Here is a 25418-nt window from a genome sequence, read left to right as displayed (position 1 = left end):
GCACGATCATATTAAGACGCACTTAGGAACATCTGGAAAGAGGTCCACAAGGGTGTCTAAAGAACACAAGACAATGGTTCTGCATCAGCCAGGCTAATCAATGAGGATCAGATGTTGTTGGTCCACCATGGGAAGGGAATAGCATCAGTTATGTTGTTAAGACTCACGTGCTTCTTCCATCTTTTCATAAACTTTTCAATACGTGGGGCATAGATGTTCTGGGGATGATCTCGTCAAAAGCTTCTAGTCGACATCATCGTTGTGGCCGTCAATTGCTTCACTAAGAAGGTTTCATATGCCAATATCATAAAGTCGACAGTCATGAAAAGAAAAGAAAAACACAAAAATCCCTCCAAATTCTGAACACAAAAGAAACATCAATAAAAAGGTTGCATTTTTTTCTTTTTTCCTCTTCTTTCGAATCTTTTTTCTTTCTTTCTTTTTTATTGTTTTTTCTTTCTTTATATATACATATATTATTAAGCAAAAAAAATTTACCTTTTCCGGCCACCGTAGGTGGTGGCCGGCAGTGGCCGGCGCTGGCGACGGACGACGGCCGACGATCGACCGGTGACCGGCCCCCCTGGCTGGATTTCCTTTCCCTCCTCCCTTCTCTCTTCTTTCTCCATTCTTTTTTTTCTTTCTCTCTTCAAAATGATTTTTTTTGTCAAAAATTGGCCTTATATAGCCCTCCAAAACGACGTCGTTTTGGGGGCTACCCTTTAACCCCAAAACGACGTCGTTTTGAGCCTACCCGACCCGATTCGATCCAAACCCGCCAAGGATCTGCGTGTTTTCTATTAATGGTTTATTTATGCGCGCGGTCCTTCCGCTTTTCCACTCTTTTGCAATTAAGTCATTTTTTATTTTCAATTTGGCCCCATAATTTTTCGCGCCTTACGATTTAGTCCCATTCAATGCTGTGCATTTTGGAGGCTTGGGAAAATTTCCCTTTTAGCCCCTCCAAGTTACGCGCATGTTATAATTTCGTCCTTTTCTTTAGTTTTTATTTCAAATTGGCCCTAAAATTTAGTTTTTAATTCAATTTCATCATTTTTTACCTTTTTTCGTTACTCTACTTTAATTTATTATTATTATTATTATTATTATTACTTCTAATGTGCCCATATTATGTATTGTACTATGTGTATATATATATTTATATGTTACATACTTTTAATATTATATTTATATATATTATTACGTATATTTTTAATATGTATGTATTCGTGAAGTATTATCAATATTTTTTTTATATTATTATTAGTTTCAAAATGTATATATTGTGTTTATATTTTAATACTACGCTATATATGTTTTGTATTATGTATATATATTTTTAAATATTATATATTGAGTATTTCTATCATTATTACTATATATACGTACGTATTTTTATCGCATAAATATTTTTATCTATCACTTCTAATGTATATATATATCGCATACGTTTTATATCGTATATTTCCCTTATTTATTTTTCATTAGTTATATGTTTTTTATTTCATGTACATATCTTTATATCATCTTTATTATTATTAATCTTAATACATGTTTTATATATGTATATATTATGTATATTTTAATATTATATTATATGTACGTATTCATATTATAGTGTTTTTAGTTACATATTTTTGTACTATATTATTTTATTAGTTTTGCTATTATTAGTATTAGTTTTAGTTTCAATAAATATTCTAATATGTATATATACATATACTTTAGTATCATATTTGTATACTTTTATACGGTCTTATGTACATATATTTACACGCATATCTTCTTTTATATACATTTTTAATATCACATATGTATATGCGTTTTTACTATATTAGTTAGTCTTTTTTCCTATTTTATATATATATTTCAAATACTATGTATAGTATATTTATGACTCCATTACTATATATATCTTATGTACACACTTTTAATATTATTATTATGTATATATATATTCGTTGTTTTTATTTCATGTTTAATATTATTGTTTTTAATATTATTATCCTATTTATTATTTGTTTTAATATATACCTGGCACTTTTATTTATTTCTATTTCATATCGATTTGCTTTGCATTATTTCGAAAATCTTATTCCTGTTTTCCGATTAATTTCGAGGCATAAGGCAACATATCGGTTTAACACCAAGTCGTCAATTTCATCGCTATGCTGGGTGAATATCAATCGACTCGTGTTAAAACGGCATATCCTTCTCAAGAAAAAAAATCAAAAAGATTGAAAATTATTGTCTTTTCAAATGGATCACGATTTAATCTTATATTGAACTCGTATTTTTGAAAATCAAGACAACACGTATTTATAAGATACCAATTTTGGGCGTCGCGAGGGTGCTAATACCTTCCTCGCGCGTAACCGACTCCCAAACCCTAAATTTTCTCTGGATTTTAACGTAGACCTAAACTCAGCCTTTTATTTGTTTTAATAAGAGATCTAATAGATGTCCGATCACACCTAGGAAAAAGGATCGGTGGCGACTCCCTGTTTATTTCAAAAAATGAAACGTCAAATTTCAAACTTTTTTTCAATAAATCGCCACAATTAGCGACCAAGCTAACCTAAAATTTTTACGTCGCTACAGCACCCATTTCTTGCATATCTTTCGTGATTGACATTCATTTATACACTCATTCATTCATTGCATATATCTATCCCATGATCATTCATTAAGGTTAGAATAATATAATTCGCAGTCACAACACTTCGAATCTGGAATCACGTCATTCGTATAGAACGCGTCGACAAGTTAGAACAATTGAGGCTGAGTTCAATGAAAGAATCGAAAGAATGGAAAGAGTCCAAAGGGAATTACAAGAACAACTGGCTAAGTCACAGCAAGAGACAAGAGACTTAATGGTGAGATCTTGAGAGGAATCGCTAGAGCAAAGGGATCAAATGGCTAAAATGATGGAGATGGTGACTGCTTTGGTCAAAGGAAAAAGAGCCCGAGTAAGGAAAGGTTTGGGAAGGTATCTGCAATGAATAGTCAAGGCTCTAAAACCAGTGCACTACAAGGCCCGATACTGTTTGGGGTTCCAGCTAGACATGCAACAAAGAATGATATACTGTTTGGGTTCCAGCTAGACATGCAACAGAGAAAGGCGGATTGTAAAAGCCTTAGGCCAAGAATTAGAATGGGAGCCTATAACGTACCCTCCTTTGTCAAAAACATTTACATCTGCAGGAATGATATACCCCGAGCAAGATAATCCAAGAAGCACGCTGGTATTAATTGAAAGGGGTCTTCAGAATATCAGTATAAATGTCATTGACAAAGGAAATGATGCAATTAAAAATGTTTCAATGATACGCCCTTGTCCTCCTGGATTCGTTTTGAATAATTGGACTGCTGTGGATCTCCTTGAAGTTTCTAAGTCTTCTCCAGAGTAATGCTCAATGTTAACACTCTTCTTTTTGTGTATCCCTAAGTAATAGTAGGGATTCTTTTGCTAGAGCTTATGATTTGCTCTTTATCATTTAAGTGAACATTAATGAGATGCATTTTGTCATGGTCTTTTCATTCTCATTAACTTCATAATTTTTCCCTCTTTTCACAGCCAGTCATTGCATATATCTCACATCATGTCATAATATTATGCTTGTTGGTCCCAATATTTTGATGCTCCTCTATAGTTTCCTTTTTCATTCAACTTTCAGGTGCTCAGATATCAATGGCATGAACAAACCCGTTACGAGTCCTGAAATCGATTTTGAGAAGGCTGTTTGTTTAGGAGAATTCGAAGCCGAAGAAAATGCTGAAGACTATGTCTCGTCGCCTGACTTGCTAAGAATAGTAGAACAAGAGGATAAACAGATTTTGCCTCATCAAGAATCTGTCGAAACAATAAATTTGGGAACTGAAGAAAAGAAGCAAGAAGTGAAAATTGGGACCTCTATTTCTGAAGACACCAGGCATAATTTGATTGCTTTGCTCCGCGAGTACAAAGATGTATTCGCATGGTCATATCAAGACATGCCAGGATTGGATGAAGATGTAACAGTCCATAGACTCCCACTGAAACCAGAATGCAAACCCATTCAGCAAAAGCTAAGACGGATGAAACCTGAGATGCTGTTAAAGATAAAAGAAGAGGTCAAAAAGTAATTTGATGCAGGTTTCTTACAAGCTTCCAAATACCCAGAATGGGTGGCTAACATAGTCCCGGTACCAAAGAAAGACGGCAAAGTATGAATGTGCGTGGATTACCGTGACCTGAATCGAGCAAGTCCTAAAGATAATTTTCCCCTACCACACATTGATACGTTGGTGGATAACACAGCAAAACATTCATTGTTTTCTTTCATGGATGGATTATCGGGGTATAATCAGATTAAGATAACCCCTGAGGATATGGAGAAAACTACCTTCGTAACAATGTGGGGAACATTCTGTTACAAAGTGATGCCATTCGGGTTAAAGAATGTTAGGGCAACATATCAGAGGGCTATGGTGACGTTATTCCATGACATGATGCATAAAGAAATAGAGGTCTACGTCGACGATATGATTACTAAATCCTGAGGGGAAGAAGAGCATGTAGTGAACCTCAAGAAGTTGTGCGGAAGGCTGTGAAAGTTTCAGCTAAAACTTAATCCAGCCAAATGTATGTTTGAGGCTACCTCGGGAAAGTTGTTAGGCTTCATTGTCAGTGAAAGAGGTATCGAGGTTGATCCAGAAAAAATAAAAGCCATTCAAGAGTTACCACCTCTGCGCACACAAAAGAAAGTCAGAGGATTTTTAGGGAAATTAAACTATATCGCCCGATTCATCGCTCAACTTACCAACCAATGCGACCCAATTTTTCGGCTTCTTCGAAAACATAACCCGAGAGAATGGAATGAGGAATGCCAGGTGGCCTTTGATAAGCTAAAACAATATTTGTCTAATCCTCCAGTGCTAGTACCGCTAACTTCGGGAAGACCATTGATATTGTATTTGACTGTGTTTGAAAATTCAATGAGTTGCGTACTGGAGCAACACGACGAGTCAGGAAAGAAAGAAAAGGCAATCTACTACCTCAGCAAAAAGTTAACTGAATATGAGGCAAAGTATCCGTCCATTGAAAAATACTGTTGCGCTCTAATTTGGGTAGCTCGGAGACTTAGGAAATATATGTTGTATTATACGACATGGCTAATTTCAAAACTAGACCCAATAAAATACATGATGGAATCATCGGCACTCTCAGGAAGAATGACACGATGGCAGATCCTCCTATCGGAATACGACATTGCCTATGTAAGTCAGAAGTCGATAAAAAGGAGCGCAATAGCTGATTTCTTAGCGACTCGAACGACAGAGGAATATGAGCCCTTGAGATTCGATTTCCCAGATGAAGACTTAATGTGCATCATAGAAAAGAAATCCGAATCATCAAAAGAGAAGCCATGGAAGATGAGTTTTGATGGTGCGTCGAATGCCTTGGGGCATGGAATTGGAGCAATCCTAGTCTCACCAGACGGGAATCATTATCCGTTCACTGCCAGGCTGAATTTCTTCTGTACCAATAACATAGCAGAATATAAGGCCTGTATCATGGGACTTCGTGCAGCTATTGAACGAAGCGTCAAAACTTTAGAGGTATATGGAGACTCAGCGTTGGTGATTTACCAAATCCGTGGAGATTGGGAAGTGAGGGATCCGAAATTGGTTAAATACAGTGATCTAGTGGCAGAGCTGATTAAAGAATTCGAAGCAATAACTTTTAATTACTTCCCACGAGAAGAAAACCAATTGGCTGATGCCCTGGCCACTTTGGCTTCAATGTTCAAAGCAAACAGAGAAACAGAAATAATGCCTCTTCAAATGAGCATATATGAAGTCCTTGCACATTGTTTCAGCATTGAGAAAGAGCCAGATGGACGGCCATGGTTCCATGATAACTTAGAATACGTCAAGAATCAAAAGTACCTCGAACAAGCAAATGAGAACGACAAAAGAACAATCAGAAGAATGGCAGCGGGATTCGTTCTTGATGGGGATATCCTGTACAAAAGAGAAAAAGATCAGGTGCTCTTGAGATGCGTAGATGCTGTTGAAGCCCGAAAAATACTTGAAGATATCCATGAGGGAATTTGTAGGACACATGCCAATGGTTTCACTATGGCCAGGAAGATTATGAGACTCGGTTATTACTGGTTGACGATAGAAAGTGACTGCATTAGTTTTGCACGAAAATGCCACAAATGTCAAATTTATGGTGATAAAATTCATGCGGCCCCTTCGCCCCTTCACATCATGACTTCTCCGTGGCCTTTTTCTATGTGGGGCATGGATGTTATAGGGCCAATTTCCCCAAAAGCTTCTAATGGACACCGATTCATTTTTGTGGTCATTGATTATTTCACAAAATGGATAGAAGCCGCTTCGTTTGCCAACGTGACGAATACTGCAGTTTGCAGGTTTTTGAAAAGGAAATCATTTGTTGATATAGTTTGCCTGAAAGAATCATTTCAGATAACGCCATGAATCTGAACAACAAGATGATGAAGGAGGTGTGTGAACAATTTCAAATAAAGCATCATAATTCATCACCCTATCGCCCGAAAATGAATGGAGCTGTTGAAGCAGCCAACAAGAATATTAAGAAGATTATTGGGAAAATGACCGAGACATATAAAGATTGGCACGATAAGCTACCATTTACTTTTTATGCATATCGTACATCTGTGCGGACATCTATGGGAGCAACTCCTTTCTCTCTGGTATATGGAATGGAAGTTGTGCTACCTATCGAGGTTGAGATCCCCTCTCTACGAGTCTTAATGGAATCGAAACTAGAAGAAGCAGAATGGGTTCGAGCTCGATATGATCAATTAAACCTCATCGAAGAAAAACGTCTAAAGGCAATTTGTCACGGACAGATGTACCAGAAGAGAATGATCGCGGCCCATGACAAGAAAGTACGGTCAAGAGAATTCCACGAAGGAGAACTTGTGCTGAGAAAGATTCTCCCAATACAAAAGGACTTTCGAGGAAAATGGGCCCCAAATTGGGAAGGACCATACGCCGTAAAGAAAGTATTCTCGGGTGGAGCTTTGATTCTCACTGAGATGGATGGGAAGGAGTTATCGAATCCAGTGAATTCAAATGCTGTGAAGAAATATTATGCTTAAAAAAAGAAAATCAAGATGAAAACCTGAAAAAAGGCATCTTAAAAAAAGAAAAGAAAAGAAAAAAGAAAAAGAGAGAGGGATCAAGGTGAAAACCCGAAAAGGGCGTCTTGATTAACACAAAAAATTAGGATGAAAACTCGAAAGGGCGTTCTAATGAAGCAAACACTGGCTTAAAAAGCAAGGCGTTTTGAACGGTGGGTCAAATAGAGAGACTACAGTATTTGAAGCATTTCTGAAAACTCAAAATCTCTTACGCAAGAAAGCCATGCTCGAAAAGATTCTTGATTGAGGAACGTGGAAGAGTTCATGCGTTGAATATCTAGAGCATTTGTATTTGTTGAAATGCGATCCCCTTTCTCTTTATGACACTTTTTTTTACTATCATTGATTAACTTTCTTTGTTTGCTACATTTGAAATGAATAAATGTGAGGTATCCTTTTGTCCCCACCTGACCATTTTCATGCATCTCATTATGTGGTTCATTTACATGATAAATAGTGAAATGACATACTCTAAACAAAAGAAGTGCTAAGCATTACCCGGATAAGAATTTGATAAGTACAAGAGCCTTAAAGCAAGGACAAAGTTCAACCAGGGGCAAAAGAGCGATATCTGAGAAACTCAGATTAGTCGTGAAGCTAGAGGATGGGTACAGAGCCTAAAGAGAAAGTCAAGAGTCAAAGCAATGAACGCAGATCATCAAAAATCATGACGGAAATGGACATATGACAAGCAAGCCCAAGGCGCATAGCATGATTATGTAGGCATAAAGGCATTTAAGGCAAACATGTGCATTTCATGGTAACATCATGCATGACATATACATGTATTTCAGCAGAACAAGAGGTTTCGATGATAGCTGTACTGAATCAAAGGAAAGGACACCTGAGTTCCACCAGATGACATCTTTTGGTATTTTGATGTTTTTATTTCTATCTTTCAAAAAAAATCAACTCATATTGCGAGAGGTGAGTTGGGCCTCAGGTCACACGCTGAGGTATTTTCAATTTCCGTTTTTTCAATTTATGCTTTTCAAAAATCAACTCATATTGCGAGAGGTGAGCTGAGCCTCGGGGCACACCGAGGTATTTTTAATTTCTGTTTTTCAATTTCTGCTTTTAATTTCTGTTTTTCAAAAATCAACTCATATTGAGAGGTGAGTTGAGCCTCAGGGCACGCTGAGGTATTTTCAATTTCTGTTTTTCAATTTTTGCCTTACAAATTCTTCTTTTCAAATCAACTCATATTGCAAGAGGTGAGTTGAGCCTCAGGACACGCTGAGGTATTTTCAATTTTCGTTTTTTTAATTTATGTTTCTAAAAAAAATCAACTCATATTGCGAAAAGTGAGTTGAGCCTCAGGACACGCTGAGGTAATTTCAATTTTTGTTTGTCAAAACTCAACTCATATTGCAAGAGGTGAGTTGAGCCTCAAGACACGTTGAGGTATTTTCAATTTCTGTTTTTCAAAAAAATCAACTCATATTGCGATAGGTGAGTTGAGCCTCAGGACACGCTAAGGTAATTTCAATTTTTGTTTGTCAAAAATCAACTCATATTGCGAGAGGTGAGTTGAACCTCAAGACGCTGAGGTAATTTCAATTTTTGTTTGTCAAAAATCAACTCATATTGCGAGAGGTGAGTTGAGCCTCAAGACACGTTGAGGTATTTTCAATTTCTGTCTTTCAAAAAAATCAGCTCATATTGCGAGAGGTGAGTTGAACCTCAAGACACTGAGGTGTTTTCCATTTCTGTTCTTCAATTTCTGTGTTTCAAAAAAAATCAGCTCATATTGCGAGTGGTGAGTTGAGCCTTGACTCACACGCTGAGGTATTTTCAAATTCTGTTTTTCAAATTTTGTTTTTCCAAAAAAATCAACTCATATTGCGAAAGGTGAGTTCAGCCTCAGGACACGCTGAAATATTTTCAATTTCTTTTTTTTTCAATTTATGTTTGTCAAAAAAATCAACTCATATTGCGAAAGGTGAGTTAAGCCTCAGGTCACACGCCGAGGTATTTTCAATTGATGTTTTTTTTCAATTTATGCTTTGCAAAAATCAACTCATATTACGAGAGGTGAGTTGAGCCTCGGGTCACATACCGAGGTATTTTCAAAATCCGTTTTACAAATTTTGTTTTAAAAATCAACTCATATTGCGAGAAGTGAGTTGAGCCTTGGCTCACGTACTGAGCTATTTTCAATTTCTGTTTTTAATGTCTAGTTTTAAAGAGTCAATTCATATTGCGAGAAATGAGTTAAGCTCAGGATCACATGCCGAGTAAAGAATAAAGACTGGAATTAATCGAAGACACAGATTTTATATCCCTGAAGTTATAGTGAAGTTAATTGAAGTTGCAGTGGAGCTGATCGATGATATTAGATCTTGCCTTTCTAAAAGTTACAGAAGAGAAGGCCACAAATTTTATCTGACTAAAGCGATGGAAGAGTAGATTGAAGCTGCAGATCTTATCTTTTTGAAGTCACCTTGGAGTAGATCGAAGCTACAAGGCATATATCAGAAGATCCAGTGGATTTGATCAAGACAACAAGAAACAGTGGTTTGGAAAGAGACTACCTGGATGAGAAGAGCACCAAAGAAGTCCATACTTAGTAAGACCGGGCAAAATTGGCCTTTCTTTGTGTCTTTGCTTTATTCCCGTTACACGATAATAAGCAAAGAGGGGTAGCTGTTGTAGGCCAATTTTAACCCATTTACATCAAAACCCAATTTAACCTTACCTAACCCACCAAAATTAAACCCAAAACCCAAAATCTTAACTACCCAAAGCCCAATTTACATCAAAACCCTAATGGCCCAAAGCCCAAATCAAAATAAAAAACCCTAGCCCACAACCTAAACTTTTCTCAACTAAATCCTAGCCTTTGCCACCACCAACTCCACTAGCCACACTTGCTCCACCACCAACTCCACTAGCCACACTTGCTCCACTACCTACTCCACTAGCCACACTTGCTCCACCACCACTTGTACCTACAAATGAAGACATAAACAATAAAAAATATTTTGTAAATGGCTATATAAGCCTTCTCATATTTTGTATTTAGGGGAAGAAGAAGTTTTGGGGGAGAAAGTTATTGTAAAGGATTTTTGAGAGGTTTTTTTAGAGTAATCAAGGAGAAGAGTTATTGTAAAGGCTAGTTTTTGGAGAGGCTAGTTTTTTTTTTTGGAGATTAATCAAAGATCAAAGCAAAAGAGGTTTCTTTGTCTATTCTCGTTTTAAGTTCTTTGTTTGCTTATTGTTTTCCTTTCAGTTTTATTTTGTTTCTTTTATACGAAAGTAAAAATAAAAGGAGGAAGTTTTCCCATTTTTACCGAAAAAGTTTTTTTTGAGGTCCGACTGCCGTGTACGGTGGCACCGACGGTGGCCGGCAGCGGTCCGGTGACCGGATGGTGGCCGGCCTTGTGGCCGAAAATCATTCACTCTCTCCCTCTCTTTTTTTTGTTATTATTATATTTCTTAATATTATATTATATATATTCTTTTAATATATTAGGTATATTCTAAATTCTATATTACGTATATATATATTATACTATTTTATGTATATATCTTTAATACTATATTATTTATATATATATTTTTTCCTACATGTTATCTTATGTATATATTTTAATTATATTATGTATGTATTTTTTACACTATATTATGTACATATTTTTAATATTATCACGTATTTATTTTTATATATGTACATATTTATGTAGTATTATTAATAGTATTATTTTTAAACATCATTATTATTTCTAATATATATATTATGTACACTTTTTTATTTCTATTTTATTTTTTTATTTGTCAATATTAATTATTATTCTAATATTTTGATATTTTGATATTTTAATATTTTATATTTTATATACTTTATTATTCACATCACTATTCGCATTTTTTACAATAATATTCTTAGATTTTTTTTACTATCATTTTTGAAACTTTTTACATTTTAATTTTTATGAATAAGGCAATGTACCGATTTTAACATTAAGTCATTGATTTCATCGCTATGTTGGGTGAAGTTAGTCAGCTCGTGTTAAAAACGGGATATCCTTCTAAAAAACCAAAAAATTACAACTTCTCATTTCCTTCAATCGGATCACACTTAAATGTCAAATTGAATTCGTATTTTTGAAAATCAAGACAACACATGTTTAATAAGATACCAATTTTGGGCTTCGCAAGGGTGCTAATACCTTCCTCGCGCGTAACCGACTCCCGAACCCAATGTTACTCTGGCCTTTGATGTAGACCTAAATTCGGCCTTCATTTTTGTGCAAGAATAAGTTTTCTTTTCTAAAAAAGGATGATTTATTAGGTGTCCAGTCACACCTAGAAAAAAAGATTGGTGTCGACTTTTTTTTAATAAAATCGAAAGTCAGTTTTTAAATTTTCAAATAATCGCCTTAATTAGCGACCGAAAGCGAAATTTTTTTTTACGTCGCTACAATGTATATCTAAATCAATTATAACAAAAATAAAGTATTACAAAGTATAATCAAATTAATAATCTAAAATGTTCAACAGAAGCTAAATAACAACTAATTAGATATAAATATTTTAAAGCAGTCAAAACATGTTCAACAGAGTATCGATTAGCAAAAAAAAAGGGGAAACTAAACCAATTTTTTATTTAATTTATAATAAAATTTACTGTTTCGTCGATCATCGATAAAGTGTGATCCGTATTTGCTCCAGAAGACATCTTAAAATCTGTATAATATAAAAAAACAAAAATACAATACAATTATTTTTTATATTACATTAACTATAAAATATAAAAACAAAAAAACAAAAGTTTAATATACGTACCTTTTTGTTCAACCTCTTCATCTATACAAGGAGGGACCAAGCCCCACCCATATATAAAACAATTTTTTTTAAAAACAACAAAACAATAAAAAATATATATTTTTTATATATTTTTCTAATATTTATATTTATATTTAAATTTATTAATAGTCACATCACTGACATGATGTGACTAGTCATAATAAATATATATATTAATTTATACTTTAAAATTTAAATATATATCTAAAGTTAAAAAATGAATTTAAAAATAATATTTAAAATTGTAAAAAATATATTATAAAAAATTTTAAATATACATTACAAAATTTTTAAAATTAATAATAAAATAAATGAACAAAATAAAATTATGATTTCTTATATTATTAAAAAATTATGATTTTTTAAATGTATTTAAAAATTATATTTAAAATTTAAAAAAATAATCTCAAAATACATATCTAAAATTTACAAATATATATATTAATAAAATATTTCAAAATTTTTAAATTTAATAATAATAATTAAAAAAACAAAAAAGAAAAAAAGAAAAAAAATATTTAATATTTAAAAAATAATATTTAATTTTTTAATATTTATATTAAGATTTAAATTTATTAATAGTCACATCACTAACATGATGTGACTAGTTATAATAAATATATATACATTTTAATTTAAACTTTAAAACTTAAATATATATATCTAATGTTAAAAAAAGAATTTAAAAATAAAATTTAAAAAATTGTATGTAAATTTAATAAAATATTAAACATACATTTCAAATATTATAAAACTAATAATTTCAAAACTAATTTGAAAAATATATATTTAAAATTTATAAAAAATAATTTCACAAATATATATCTAAAGTTAAAAAAATAATTTTAAAAATAATAATTAAAATTTTAAAAAAATTGTAAAACATTTTAAATATACATTACAAATTTTTTAAAATTAATAATATAAATTAAATAAACAAAATAAAATAAGAAAATAATATAAAACTTAAAAAAGAAAAAAAAATTAAGAAAGACAAAATTTAATAAAAAAGTAAAAAAAAATAAGGGTGGCAGAAACTGGTGGCCCCATTTGAAATGGCTCCACCAGAAATGAAAAATTATTATTAAAGTCCCCCAAACTTTTCAAAAATTAAAAAAAAAGTTAAAAAATTTAAAAAGAAATTAAAGAAATTGTATTTACAAATTTTAAATGTTTAAATGATTTTATATTATTAAAAATATGGTTAATATTTAAAATTTTAAAAAATTAATTTGAAAAATACATTTTTAAAATATATAAAAAATTAATTTCACAAATATATATCTAAAGTTAAAAAAATATTTTTAAAAATAATAATTAAAATTTTAAAAAAGTATTATAAAACATTTTAAATATACATTACAAATTTTTTAAAGTTAATAATAAAAAATAAAACAAAATAAACAAAATGAAATAAGAAAAAAATCAAAAAGTAAAAAAAATAAAAAGATAAAATTTATTAAGGAGCAAAATAAAAAAGTAAAAAAAAAGAAATATAAAAATAAAAGAAAAAAAACAAAAGAAATATGAAAATAAAAAAAAAAGAAAACAAAAAGGTAAATTTAGAATGGCTCCACCCGAAAATGGTAAATTTTTTTTTAAGTTCCCTATTTTTCCAGAACTTTAATTATTTTCCTGATATTTTATACTGGTGGCACCATTCAACATGACTCTACTAAAAAATAATTTTTTAACACCCCTTGCTGATGTGGCACTGTGGTGGCGCCATATCATATGGCTCCACCACTTTTCATGATAGAAAACGGGTTATTTTTGTATTTAATTAAAAAGGTGAATTATTTTGATAATTAATTTATTTTTTTGGATTAGTTTATTAAAAAAGCCGCGTAAAACTGGAAGTTGACATAGTCTATGAGGTCACCATAGCTTTGCCACAAGGCCTTGTAATGACTTTGAACATCATCATCGTCAAATGGAGCTATGGAAGCGAAAGAGATCACTCCATTATTCTTGAGGGTTTTTACGAGTTTCCCAATGCACTCAGCGAAGGTGTCAGGATCGGCATTGAAGTGCTCATAGTCAATATCAATCCCATCCAAATGGTACTCTTGCATGATATCTATGAGTGAAGAAAGTGCATTAGAAACCCAAGAATCTACAGAGGAAGGGTCGAAGTAAGCATAGCTATCTCCCACACTGTCCCCTCCTAAGCTCAAAGCTACTTTAACATTTGAATGGGTGCTCTTGATGGAAGAAACTTGGGAAGGACTAAGGTTATCAGAGTCCCAAAAGACATTGAACTTCCCATTTGTTGGAGAAGAACATGAGGTGCTGTCACAGTCTATGGCAAATGAAAGAATGAAGTGGAATTCAACGTTTGAATCAATGGGAACATCAGTGAATTTAACGTTGTTGAATTCAGCTCCTATGTATTCTCGGAAAAGGTCCGAGTTCTCGGGTGCTGCTTGGATTGACATATGGCAAGGGAAGAAAACTTGAACAACGAAAAGGGCAATGAGAAGCTTAGAAGACTCCATTGCTGCTGTGATGTAGGCTTGGAGTTGAAGAATTACTCTCGTCAATATATAGGCGTTAGAATGCAGAATACAAAGGTTTGAAGGCATATAGAGATTAAAATAAAGCAATGCTTTGGTTGCCTTTGTCGTAATTATGAATCTGGGATATTTAATCACAACAAATACGCTGCTACTTTGGTCCTGGAGCTGTATCACAAAATACCAGTAATATAAATGAAGCCGGTATCTTCTTGCAGGGTATGATAATGATGTTATTTTGTCTTGCTGCAGGGGTATGATAATTGAGACAAGAACAGTGACTTGCCTTACAAGGCATGGGAGAGAAATCTGCAAATTTTGACCTTTGAATATATGTTTTATGTAATATTTCAACCGTTTGTTGCTCTTAGATACCATAAGAAAAGTTTTATGTAGATAGTATAAGAAAATAATATTGTATTCAATTCATTGGTTGACCTTTTATTATAATTTTGGCCCAGGAGATCTCCCGCAAAATACCAGTAATATTAATGAGGCTGATATCTTCTTGAGCCCAATTAGCAAGACATCTGAATATAAAGACCAAATATTATTGTCACATACATATTAGTAAAACTGTTACTTTTGTCTTGTAGTTGGCAGTGGTTTGCCTGACAAGGATGTAAGAGGAACCTGCAACAATTAACCTTTGAATGATAAGTTTTTTTAACCCAAATTCTTGGTTTCTAAAAAATATGTTGAACTTTCCATTTGTAGGTGATGGATGATTGTCATAAGCATAGTCAATTCCAAAAGCTAGAGTGAAGTGAAATTCGACCTTGACCCAACATAAAATGCAGGCTTTTTACAGTAGCATTACTCAGCTTAGGCCTTGATCAAGCATATTACTAACACCAAATGCTACAAAGAAAATACATACATAGATATTAAATTTTGGGAAAATTACCAATAAAAGTTTTTTTTTTTAATTTACCGAAATAGGCCAGGTCAGAAATTACTTACCGGAATGGGCCAGTTTTTACAAAACGCGTCCACGTCAGCGTGTTGTTAGGGGAAAAAGTAGGAAACGCTTCCTTGAGGGCTCTCTTTCTGTCTACGTAGGCAAAGCGCTTCCTTGAGGAAGCGTTTTCCCCGTGTTTTTATTAGGATTTTTTGTAATTAGGGTTAGGGTTTTGAGAATTTTGGGTTTTTAAGTTTTAGGGTTTTAAGGAAAAAAAATTAAATAAATTAGGGTTTAGTGTTTGTTAATTAAATTAATTACTAATTTTAAAAAATTAGATTATGGTTTAGTGTTTATGATTTTTAAGGAAAAAATCAAATAAATTAGGGTTTAGGGTTACTTGAGTAAATTAATTATAAATTTAAAAAAATTAGATTAGGATTTTAGGGTTTAGGGTTTTAGGGTATTTAAGAAAAAAAATCAAATAAATTAGGGTTTGGGGTTTAGGGTAACTTAATTAAATTATTTGTTAATCTAAAAAACTTAATTAAATTATTTGTTAATCTAAAAAAGTTTTTACATGGACGCTCTTTTGCTACAGTAGTCTTTGAAAAAATAAATTTGAGAAGACGTGTCTGCGCAAATAGTGTAAAAAACGCTTCAAGCAGGATGCATTGTCAGCAAAAGTACTGAAAGAAGCTCCCACGTGGACGCTCTTTTACTACAGTAGTATCTGAAAAAATAATTTTGAGAAGACGTGTCTGCACAAATAGTGGTAAAAACGCTTCAAGCAGGATGTATTTTCAGCAAAATTACTGGAAGAAGCTCCCACGTGGACGCTCTTTTACTACAGTGGTCTCTGAAAAAATAATTTTGAGAAGACGTGTCTGCATAAATATTGTTAAAAACGCTTCAAGCAGGATGCATTTTCAGCAAAAGTACTGAAAGAAGCTCCCACGTGGACACTCTTTTGCTACAGTGGTTTCTGAAATAAGTTGGGCTATAAATGAGCCAAATTTTGTTCTCAGGTTGCATAACTTACAGAAAAAAAATAGAGAGGCTAAGAAGGATAAAAATTAAAGATGAGTGAACGCATTAGTGCTGTTATTTACTATGATGGTGAGGTTCGTTACACTGAGAACGGTGTTGTTTTTTTTTCGGAGAATACAATACGACTGGTTTTTAACCAGAACATAGATTTGACAGAACTTCGTAAAAGGATTAGGCGTAAAATATTCGGAACGACGCCAATGAAAGTGTTGTCTATTAGGTATCGATTTTGTGCTTCTATTGATCCAGTAACATATGACTCGTTCGGCATCAAAGGTGCTCGTAACTTGGAGGCAATGGTGCAGACTCATCTTGCTAGTGGAGCACCATATATTGAGTTATATGTACAATTTGCATCACCAAATGATACATTTGCGGCTGTTGTTTGAGAGGAATACACGACCCCTGCCCGACACTTCGTTAGTGGGTTACATAATACGGAACCGCCGCTTTTTAGTAGCGGTATGGAATACACAACCCCTGCACGACACTCTGTTAGTGGATGGGACATGCACCTAGGTGGGTCGATGTTTGATGCTGGAAATACGTACTGGGGAACGACATCAACTTATAGTGTTTGGCAATCTACATCCAATTGGGGACGTTATGAAACTCCCAGAAGAAAGGATGATGTACTCCCCATGACGTCCACCGGTGAGGGGACCTCATACGTCGCAGATGATGATGGGTTAGATGATGAGTCCGATGTGGATCCACCTCGAGAGCTCGGCCGCGATGGTACAGAAGTTGGATTATTTTCTGAACCGGAGCCTATTCCAACTGAATCTGAAGATGTTGAAGGGGGTTCAGATGAAGAAGAAGATCCACGATTCAGGGCATACTCGCCTCCAGCCCACATGCATAATGTTGATCTATCTGCAGATGATGCATTGGAGTTTTCAGATCTACTACACAGAACGCGTGATCATACAAGTTCGTTATTGGATTCGAGTGAATTTGAAGTTGGTAAGGAGTTTTCCAATAAGGATAGTTTTCTTGGTGCATTGAAACAACATACCATCAATAACAGTGTTAACTACCACGTGGTTAAATCTAAATCCGATAAGTTTGAGGCGAAGTGTGCAGTGCAAGACGGAAGTTGTTCATGGAAAATCTACGCCTCGTTGAGGAAAAGGACAGGATTGTGGGAGATAAAAAAGTATAAAGGTCCACATACATGTGCTGCAGGTATAGTATTTAAGGTTTTTGAATATTATTGTTATTATGTAATGTTACATTATTTAACGTACTTCGTTGACAGGTATTTCACAAGATCATCCCAAGATGGATTCAGCTATGTTAGCTAGCTTAATACTACCCACGGTGAAGGCAGATCCTAGGACTTCAGTGCCAGTCTTAATTGCCAATATTCGTAACCAAATGGGGTACACGCCCTCTTACCGCAAGGCTTGGATAGCTAAGTAAAAGGCTTTGGAGAAGATGCATAGTGGGTGGGACGCTTCATATAATGAAATATGGAAGTAGTGTCAAGTGCTAAAGAGATACGTCCCAAGTTGCGTAACAGACCTTCAAACAGAACCTGCATACTACAACGATCGATTGCTCCGTGGATGCCAAGTATTTAAGCGTCTCTTCTGGAGCTTTAAGCAATGCCGAGACGCATTTGCATATTGTAAGCCATTGGTACAAATTGACAGTACCTTTATGTACGGTAGATATACCCATCGATTATTGCTAGCAGTCGCACAAGATGGTAGTGGAAGAATCCTTCTAATTGCGTTTGTAATAACACCGAGGGAGTCGGCTAATGACTGGGATTTCTTTCTTTCTAGGTTAAGGATGCATGTTTGCCCCCAACCTGATATATGCGTTATATCGGATCGAGGCACCGGGATACTAATTGCAATTGAGCGACAGGGAAGCCTATGGTATCGCACACACCACCGGTATTGCCTAAGGCACATTGCTTCCAACTACTACAGGCAATATCCATCTAAAGGTGAACGACGGAAAGTGGCCAACATGGGTATTTAACTTTATCTCTATTAATATAATTTCGTTTGGAATATTGAATTTATTTTAAATGGAAAAGTGGTATGTAATTTTCGCTATCAACTTATATTGGCAATATAATTCCGTTTTCATGAGATGTTGGCAGTTTTCCATTCAGTTAACGAAGAGAGCTATGACCACCTATGTAATATACCTTTCGAACAGTGGACACAAGCATATGACGACGGCTTACGATATGGTCACATGACCTCAAACCTGGCCGAATGTATAAATCTGTTCTGAAAGGAACACGTCATTTACCGATAACATCAGTTGTGCGAGAGACATATTTTCGTTTAGCGGCACTATTTCCGAAACGAGCAGCGAGTTATGCAGGCCAAATGCAGGGAGGCCATGTATGGTGCGCAAAGGTATTGCAAGAAATTAACAAAGCGAAGGCACGGGCGAACACTATGCACACAGTGTGTCACGATCGAGACAACTTATCGTTTCGTGTGACAGAGTTTGACAAATTGTACCAAGGTATTACTGGCGGGCAATATCCTGTACACTTAAGAAATAGGACTTGCGATCGTGGGAGGTTTGACGCCCTTCGTTATCCATGCGCTCATGTAATTGCAGCTTGTCAAAATCTTTGTCTGGATCCCATAAGCTATGTCGACGACGTGTACAAATTGGAATACATGTACAACGTGTGGAGACACATATTCCCACAGGTCCCAAATGAGCGTAAGTGGCCCTTTGTATCGCTTGCTCCGTTTAAGCTGTTACCGGATAAAGAATTGTGGCGTAAACCAAAGGGCCAACCTTGCTCGACTAGAATAATCAACAATATGGATATCCGAGAAACAACCAATCAACAGAAGTTATGTGGATGGCGTAGGAACCCAGGTCATACAAGTAGATTATGTCCAAATCGCAATAGTAGATAGGTGTTGTAATTGTCAATATGTTGTATTATTTATATTTTATTACATGAAATAATATAAAAAATATTCAAAATATTGCTTTATTTAAAATAATTTTCATTTTATTAAAAATATAAAAGTAAATTATAATTACTTTATTTAAAACAACCTTTTATATTATCACATGAAATAATATAAAAATATTCAAAATATTGCCTTATTTAAAATAATTTCCATTTTATTAAAAATATAAAAGTAAATTATAATTACTTTATTTAAAACAACCTTTTATATTATCACATGAAATAATATAAAAATATTCAAAATGTTGCCTTATTTAAAATAATTTCCATTTTATTAAAAATATAAAAGTAAATTACAATTACTTTATTTAAAACAACCTTTTATCTAATTACATGAAATAATATAAAAATATTCAAAATGTTGCCTTATTTAAAATAATTTCCATTTTATTAAAAATATAAAAGTAAATTATAATTACTTTATTTAAAACAACCTTTTATCTAATTACATGAAATAATATAAAAATATTCAAAATGTTGCCTTATTTAAAATAATTTCCATTTTATTAAAAATATAAAAGTAAATTACAATTACTTTATTTAAAACAATCTTTTATTTAATTACATGAAATAATATAAAAATATTCAAAATGTTTGTACAAATATATTAAAATAAAAATAATGTTCGTGCCGGTCGGATTCAGTGTCACATGGAGGTCGTCAACGGTTACGCGTTGGATTCCTTCTTTGTCCAGCTTCCGGCGGGGGTTGTGCTTGCTCCGGCGAAGATTCTGGTTGTGGGTGTTGGGAGGATGACCCGCCTTGATAGAATAGTGACTGTGGAGGTGTTTGCATCATTAATGGCGGATGTGTTTGAAACCCATAAGGTGATGGAGATTGGTAAAAAGAAGAGCTCCCCGACGGCCCCTCCTGCGATCTCTCGTGCGACGGCTGCCTATAGATCAGCGGTCCACTCAGAGTAATCGAAAATGGAGATGAACCGGGCCATGCATTCCAACCTGCCATAGGACTAGAAAAAGAAACATATAAGGGCTAGGATACATAAAAGGGCTAGGATACGTACTTGGCATCATCTGAAAAGTCTGTGCTATGGGTGTCGACGGTTGAACTGTTGGGCCCGGTGACTGTGTAGGTCCTGTTGCTGGGCTGGGTGATTGTGTGGGCGCTGTTGATGGGCCTGTGTCGTCGTCCCTTCTTCTAGGATTTAAAGGGCCACGTCGTTCCCTTTGGACACGCAATTGTCGCTGTCTCTCCTCTTCTAACAGTAAATATGGCTTGCCATGGATCCTAAACCATGGCATGTATTCCGGCACGCACGCTAACTCTGGAACGATGATCGGTTCTCGAGTAGGTATATAATCATACCGATCTTCCCACATTTGGTTATAGTGTGACCAGAATCTCGGCCAATCCATATGCAATTGCCGTAAGTCGATTTTGTGATGATCATCCAACACCTCAGGTGCCACAGGAATCGGTTGTCAGAATCCAAATTGCCGTAATACTCTGTCTGATTGGTGCATCTCCACAATAGCAAAGTTGACCAATGGGACCTTCACGTACCAAGCGTTCGGATTTTGCAAGTATTCATCCGGAATTACTACCCGAATTGCCGGATCCTCGTATGGTGTTCATTGAAACTATATAAAAATGATGGAAATATTAGTTAAATAAAAAATACTAAATACTAAATACGAATCCACTATTTTATTATGTATGTATATATATATTTTTAATACTTACTTGTGATTCCGACCGTTGCTCTAATAGAAGCCGTATATCTTCAAGACAGGTAGGTAATCGAGCATAACTTGCCGAATAGTTCCACCTAATTAAATAAATTTTTAGCATACGATTATATTTTAAATCTATGTGATAATTGTAAAATCTAATATAAAATTTACCTCGTTATGAGTGGGAATGTATATGGGTGGTCCACTCGAGGACGTAAAAATGGAAAGCGAAACCGTGCCCATAATTGCAGTAGTGATAGGCAACCTCCGATTTTCGCTTTATTCGGTCGCGTAGCCCCGTACATCTCCCGGTACAGTGTTGCCAACACGGAAGACCCCCAACTAAATTCACCAGCTGCTCTAAAATCAACGAGTTTCAGCAGCCATATCAGATGTACAAGGTTTCGTGACAAGTCCAGCATCAGATAACCTCCAATTATCTAAAGAATGTATGCTCGAGAATATTGAATTTTTTCTAGTTCGGTAGAATCATCATCCGGGTCCAAAAATGTGTCTCGTAACCAGCCCATCTCGATTCGACCTCCGTTAATATTATCCGGAATAGCACCCAAAAGCTCGTAGCATATCTCTCCCCAATCAGCAGAATGAACGGACCAGTGACTGCATCCCCGTCCACCGGTAATCCTAATTACAAATGCACGTCTTCTAAAGTGATAGTGCACTCTCCACATGGAAGATGAAATGTGTGCGTCTCAGGTTTCCACCTTTCTATCAAAGCACTAATAAGTTTCGGGTCCAACTTGCACCCCCGGCCTATCATCGCCACGTGCCAAAAACCCGCTTCCCATAGGTAATCCTCTATCAACGGTGATGGAGGACCAGTTATGTTTCAGATATAGCATTGCAATATCCGATCTACAGACTTTTATAAGAAATAATAAAATAAAAATTATTTAAATTTGCATAAATGACAAAAATCTTAAATAATATTTAAATATTAAATTTAACACTTACCATTTGCATTTGTTCGATGGATATGTGTTTATCATCGAAGCGAATTAATTCTCCGGCCATTGCTAACACGACCAAATTTTTTTATTTTAAAAAATAAATTTAAAAAAATAAAATTAGAGCTTTTTTAAAAAAATTAATGAGAGTTTTGAGAGAAATTTAAGAGAAATTTGAGAGATTTGAGAGAAATTTGAAAGAATATTAAAAGATGGAAGATTGAAGATTGAAAGAATTTAAGTGTGAAAAAAATAAAAGAGGTGGGCGGATTTTATAGTTTTTTTTTTGGACCGTTGGGGGGTTACCAACGGTCAAAAAAGTAGCCGTTGCTACTGTTCAAACACAGGAAAAACGCTTCCTTGAGGAAGCATTTTTCTGCTTTTTCCCCTAACAACGCATTGACGTGGACGCGTTTTGTAAAAACTAGCCCATTCCGGTAAATAATTTCTAACCTAGCCCATTTTGGTAAATTTAAAAAAAGGGACTTTTATTGATAATTTGCACTTAAATTTTATGAGAAAGAAAAAAAATGAACAATTTTTATACTAAGCAAATGTAAAATAATGTTTTATAGCACGTCAAAGATGCTCACCTGATTAGCTTCCATGCATAAAAAAGTTGGCTTTGGCCTTAAAATCTTTGTTTTTAACTGCCAAAGCCAACAGCAGGTATGCTACTAATCCTGCAAGCTGCCATTTTTATTCAAAAACCAACTTTTCAACCCAAAAATAGTAATAAAATGAAGGAGCTCATATATGCAATATAACCCTTCTTCTCCTTCTCGACATCATAGGGACATCGGGCTGTCCAGCTATAACCATAGGCTGAAAATATTAAACGAGACAAAAATATGTTCATCTTATTCAAAGGTATATAAGCACATTACAAGCTGGTCGGATTAATTTGGATTAAAAACGTATGGCTTTGCAAATTCATTTTGTCTGAACTCTTTTGACTGATCTGATTCATCCCTCTTTTGCCGCGAGCTACATTAGCTTTCATAGGAAGATTACTAACAAATTCATTTTGTCTGGACTCACAATCACTCGACATCTCAGTAACTCAAGAGAGACATTAGTTGCAGAGGCTGCAAGTCGAACAAATTCATATTCAATTAGAAGTCCAACAAGGATAATACTTTTTCTTGGTCAGAAATGCCAGTTCCAGCTGCAGCCAGAACATCACACGTGTTTGATCTTGAATAAATATTCTTTGATAGACAGCTGCCCCTTCTTTTGAAAATACAGCAGGTGTCTCAGACTTGAAAGTTTAATACTGGAATGAGTTGTAAACTTTCTTTCTATGGGCATAACTACATCATAACTAGTTTTGGCATTTATCAAGTAGAGTAGAATCTCATCACATACACTAGAAAGTGACCAGGAGTCCAGAAGCTTACCTTGCTGTTATGTAGCTAAAAATCTAGATTGTCAACCAGATTTCCCATCTGCATCAATCACAAATTGAGAAATATGACAAGAGGATTCTAACACATATTGCTGCCGCCCTAACACATATTGCTGCAGCCCATACCCTTCGAGACGAGCACAATTTGATGTTTCCACAACAGAAAATTATTCTCAGTGAGCTTAACCGTATCATGTATGGAAAATTGCTGAATTCTTTTGACCAATCGACATGAACTTGCCACTCGATCTGAATTAGGAGTGTAAAGTCAGTCACCAGCATTCGGGGAAGAATTTCCACCATGACCAGAATCTACTTCTGGAACCATTAAGACTGATCTTTCAAAGATGGAACCAAGAAAGATTATCACCACTAAGAAACAAAGTAAACCTCTCTACTGAGCCAAAAAAAGAGCAGGCACTATTACCATGTTTAAATCTACAACAAAGAAAACTCAACTAAAGAAAACAGGATCTACTTCTTTTATTGATTTGAACTCTAATAATCCCAATAGGACCGAGCTCACTTATTTATAAAAGAGTTTGGATAATGTATCGACCAAGAACTTAGTCTAACAACTTGATCCTAACTAACTTCCAGCTGATGCATTAACAAAAAGTAAACAGTTTACATTGACAACAACTTACCTCAATTCTTCCTAACTACTTTAACTAATGGTCGAGCCAATCCTTAAGTTCACTAAGGGTGCAAACTTCTCTATCGCATCTGGTTTTGCTTTTCATTTCAAGACGCATTGTTGGTTTTGTACTTTATTTAACTAGCTGAGTACTCATTAAAATATTATATTGGTTTTACAATTGATTTCAACTTAGGTAGTTTTCATGGATTTTGTTGCCAAAGCCAACATCTTTTGCTGGGAAACTGATTCAAGTGAGCATAGTTCATGCGCTTTAAAAACATTGTTTGACATTTGTTTAGTATATAAATTGCTTTTTTTTTTTGGGTTTATTTTGTCTTTCTTTCACGTTGCTCAAACGCATGCAGGGTTTTTTCGCAGTGGCATTGATCAGCCTAGGCTCTCATCATACATATATATAACACCAAATGCTACAATAAAATACATACATAGATATTAAGTTTTATGAGAAAGAAAGATAAATAAACCAGAAAAAAAAAACGATCAATTTATATACTAAAGAAATGTAAAACAATGTTTTTAAAGCAATGCTCACTTGAATCAATTTCCCTGCATAAAATGTTGGTTTAGGAAACAAAATCCATGAAAATTACCTACAATGATAGCAATTATAATACCGGTCTAATATTTTGATGAGTATTCAGCAAACCAAATAAAGCACAAAACCAACAATACATCCTGACATGAAAAACAAAACCACACTCCGTATAAAAGTTTGCATCCTTAGTGAACTTAGAGTTGGGTAATTCAGTCACCTTTCTCCGAGGAGTGGTGCATTAATCACCTGGGTTCCATCCCAATACAGTGACCGGTCCCTGCATGCAACCACTGCCTTTTTCATTCTAATTTCGGAATATGATTCAGTATTTCAAAGCCAATATACACATGAAGTACATAACTTCTTTCCATTACACGATGGAGAGGCCTATCACCATCAAGCGTAAACTGAAAACAGCAAGACAAATAAACAAGTTAATCTTATTAAAGGACAGCATAATCAGATAGTGTTTATAAACAAAATCATGGGGAAAACAAAAAGAGAGGCATAGAAAAGATGTTACAACTTGCTCGCCAATGTGCCTGTTGCATCCATTGCATCGGACATTCACCGCCAGAAAATTAAACAGGGACCTACGAGTCGATATAGGATCGCTCTTCACATTCACACTACAAATATCAAGCAACCGCAATGATTAATCTATAATATTTATTCTACTCTATTACACAATGGAATGTAATGGGACAAGTATCTTACGCATTGTGGCAGAGAA

General features: G+C 34.5%; 1 protein-coding gene across 1 annotated transcript; it reads right to left on the bottom strand.

Annotated features, from left to right (window-relative positions):
• Positions 1-13813: 13813 nt before the first annotated feature.
• LOC107887535 (chitinase 2-like) lies at positions 13814-14485 on the bottom strand. The gene has a single exon (XM_016811793.1). The coding sequence runs from the start codon at positions 14483-14485 to the stop codon at positions 13814-13816; it is 672 nt and encodes a 223-aa protein (XP_016667282.1).
• Positions 14486-25418: the final 10933 nt, after the last annotated feature.

The sequence above is a fragment of the Gossypium hirsutum genome, chromosome A03 (genome assembly GCF_007990345.1).
Source record: "Gossypium hirsutum isolate 1008001.06 chromosome A03, Gossypium_hirsutum_v2.1, whole genome shotgun sequence".
Classification (NCBI taxonomy): Eukaryota; Viridiplantae; Streptophyta; class Magnoliopsida; order Malvales; family Malvaceae; genus Gossypium; species Gossypium hirsutum.
Note: the sequence above shows the minus strand (reverse complement) of the source record. Positions and strands in the feature narration are given on the sequence as shown.

Excerpts from the sequence above, each read along its gene's own strand:
- LOC107887535 (XM_016811793.1), bottom strand. The coding sequence starts at position 14,485 with ATGGAGTCTTCTAAGCTTCTCATTGCCCTTTTCGTTGTTCAAGTTTTC.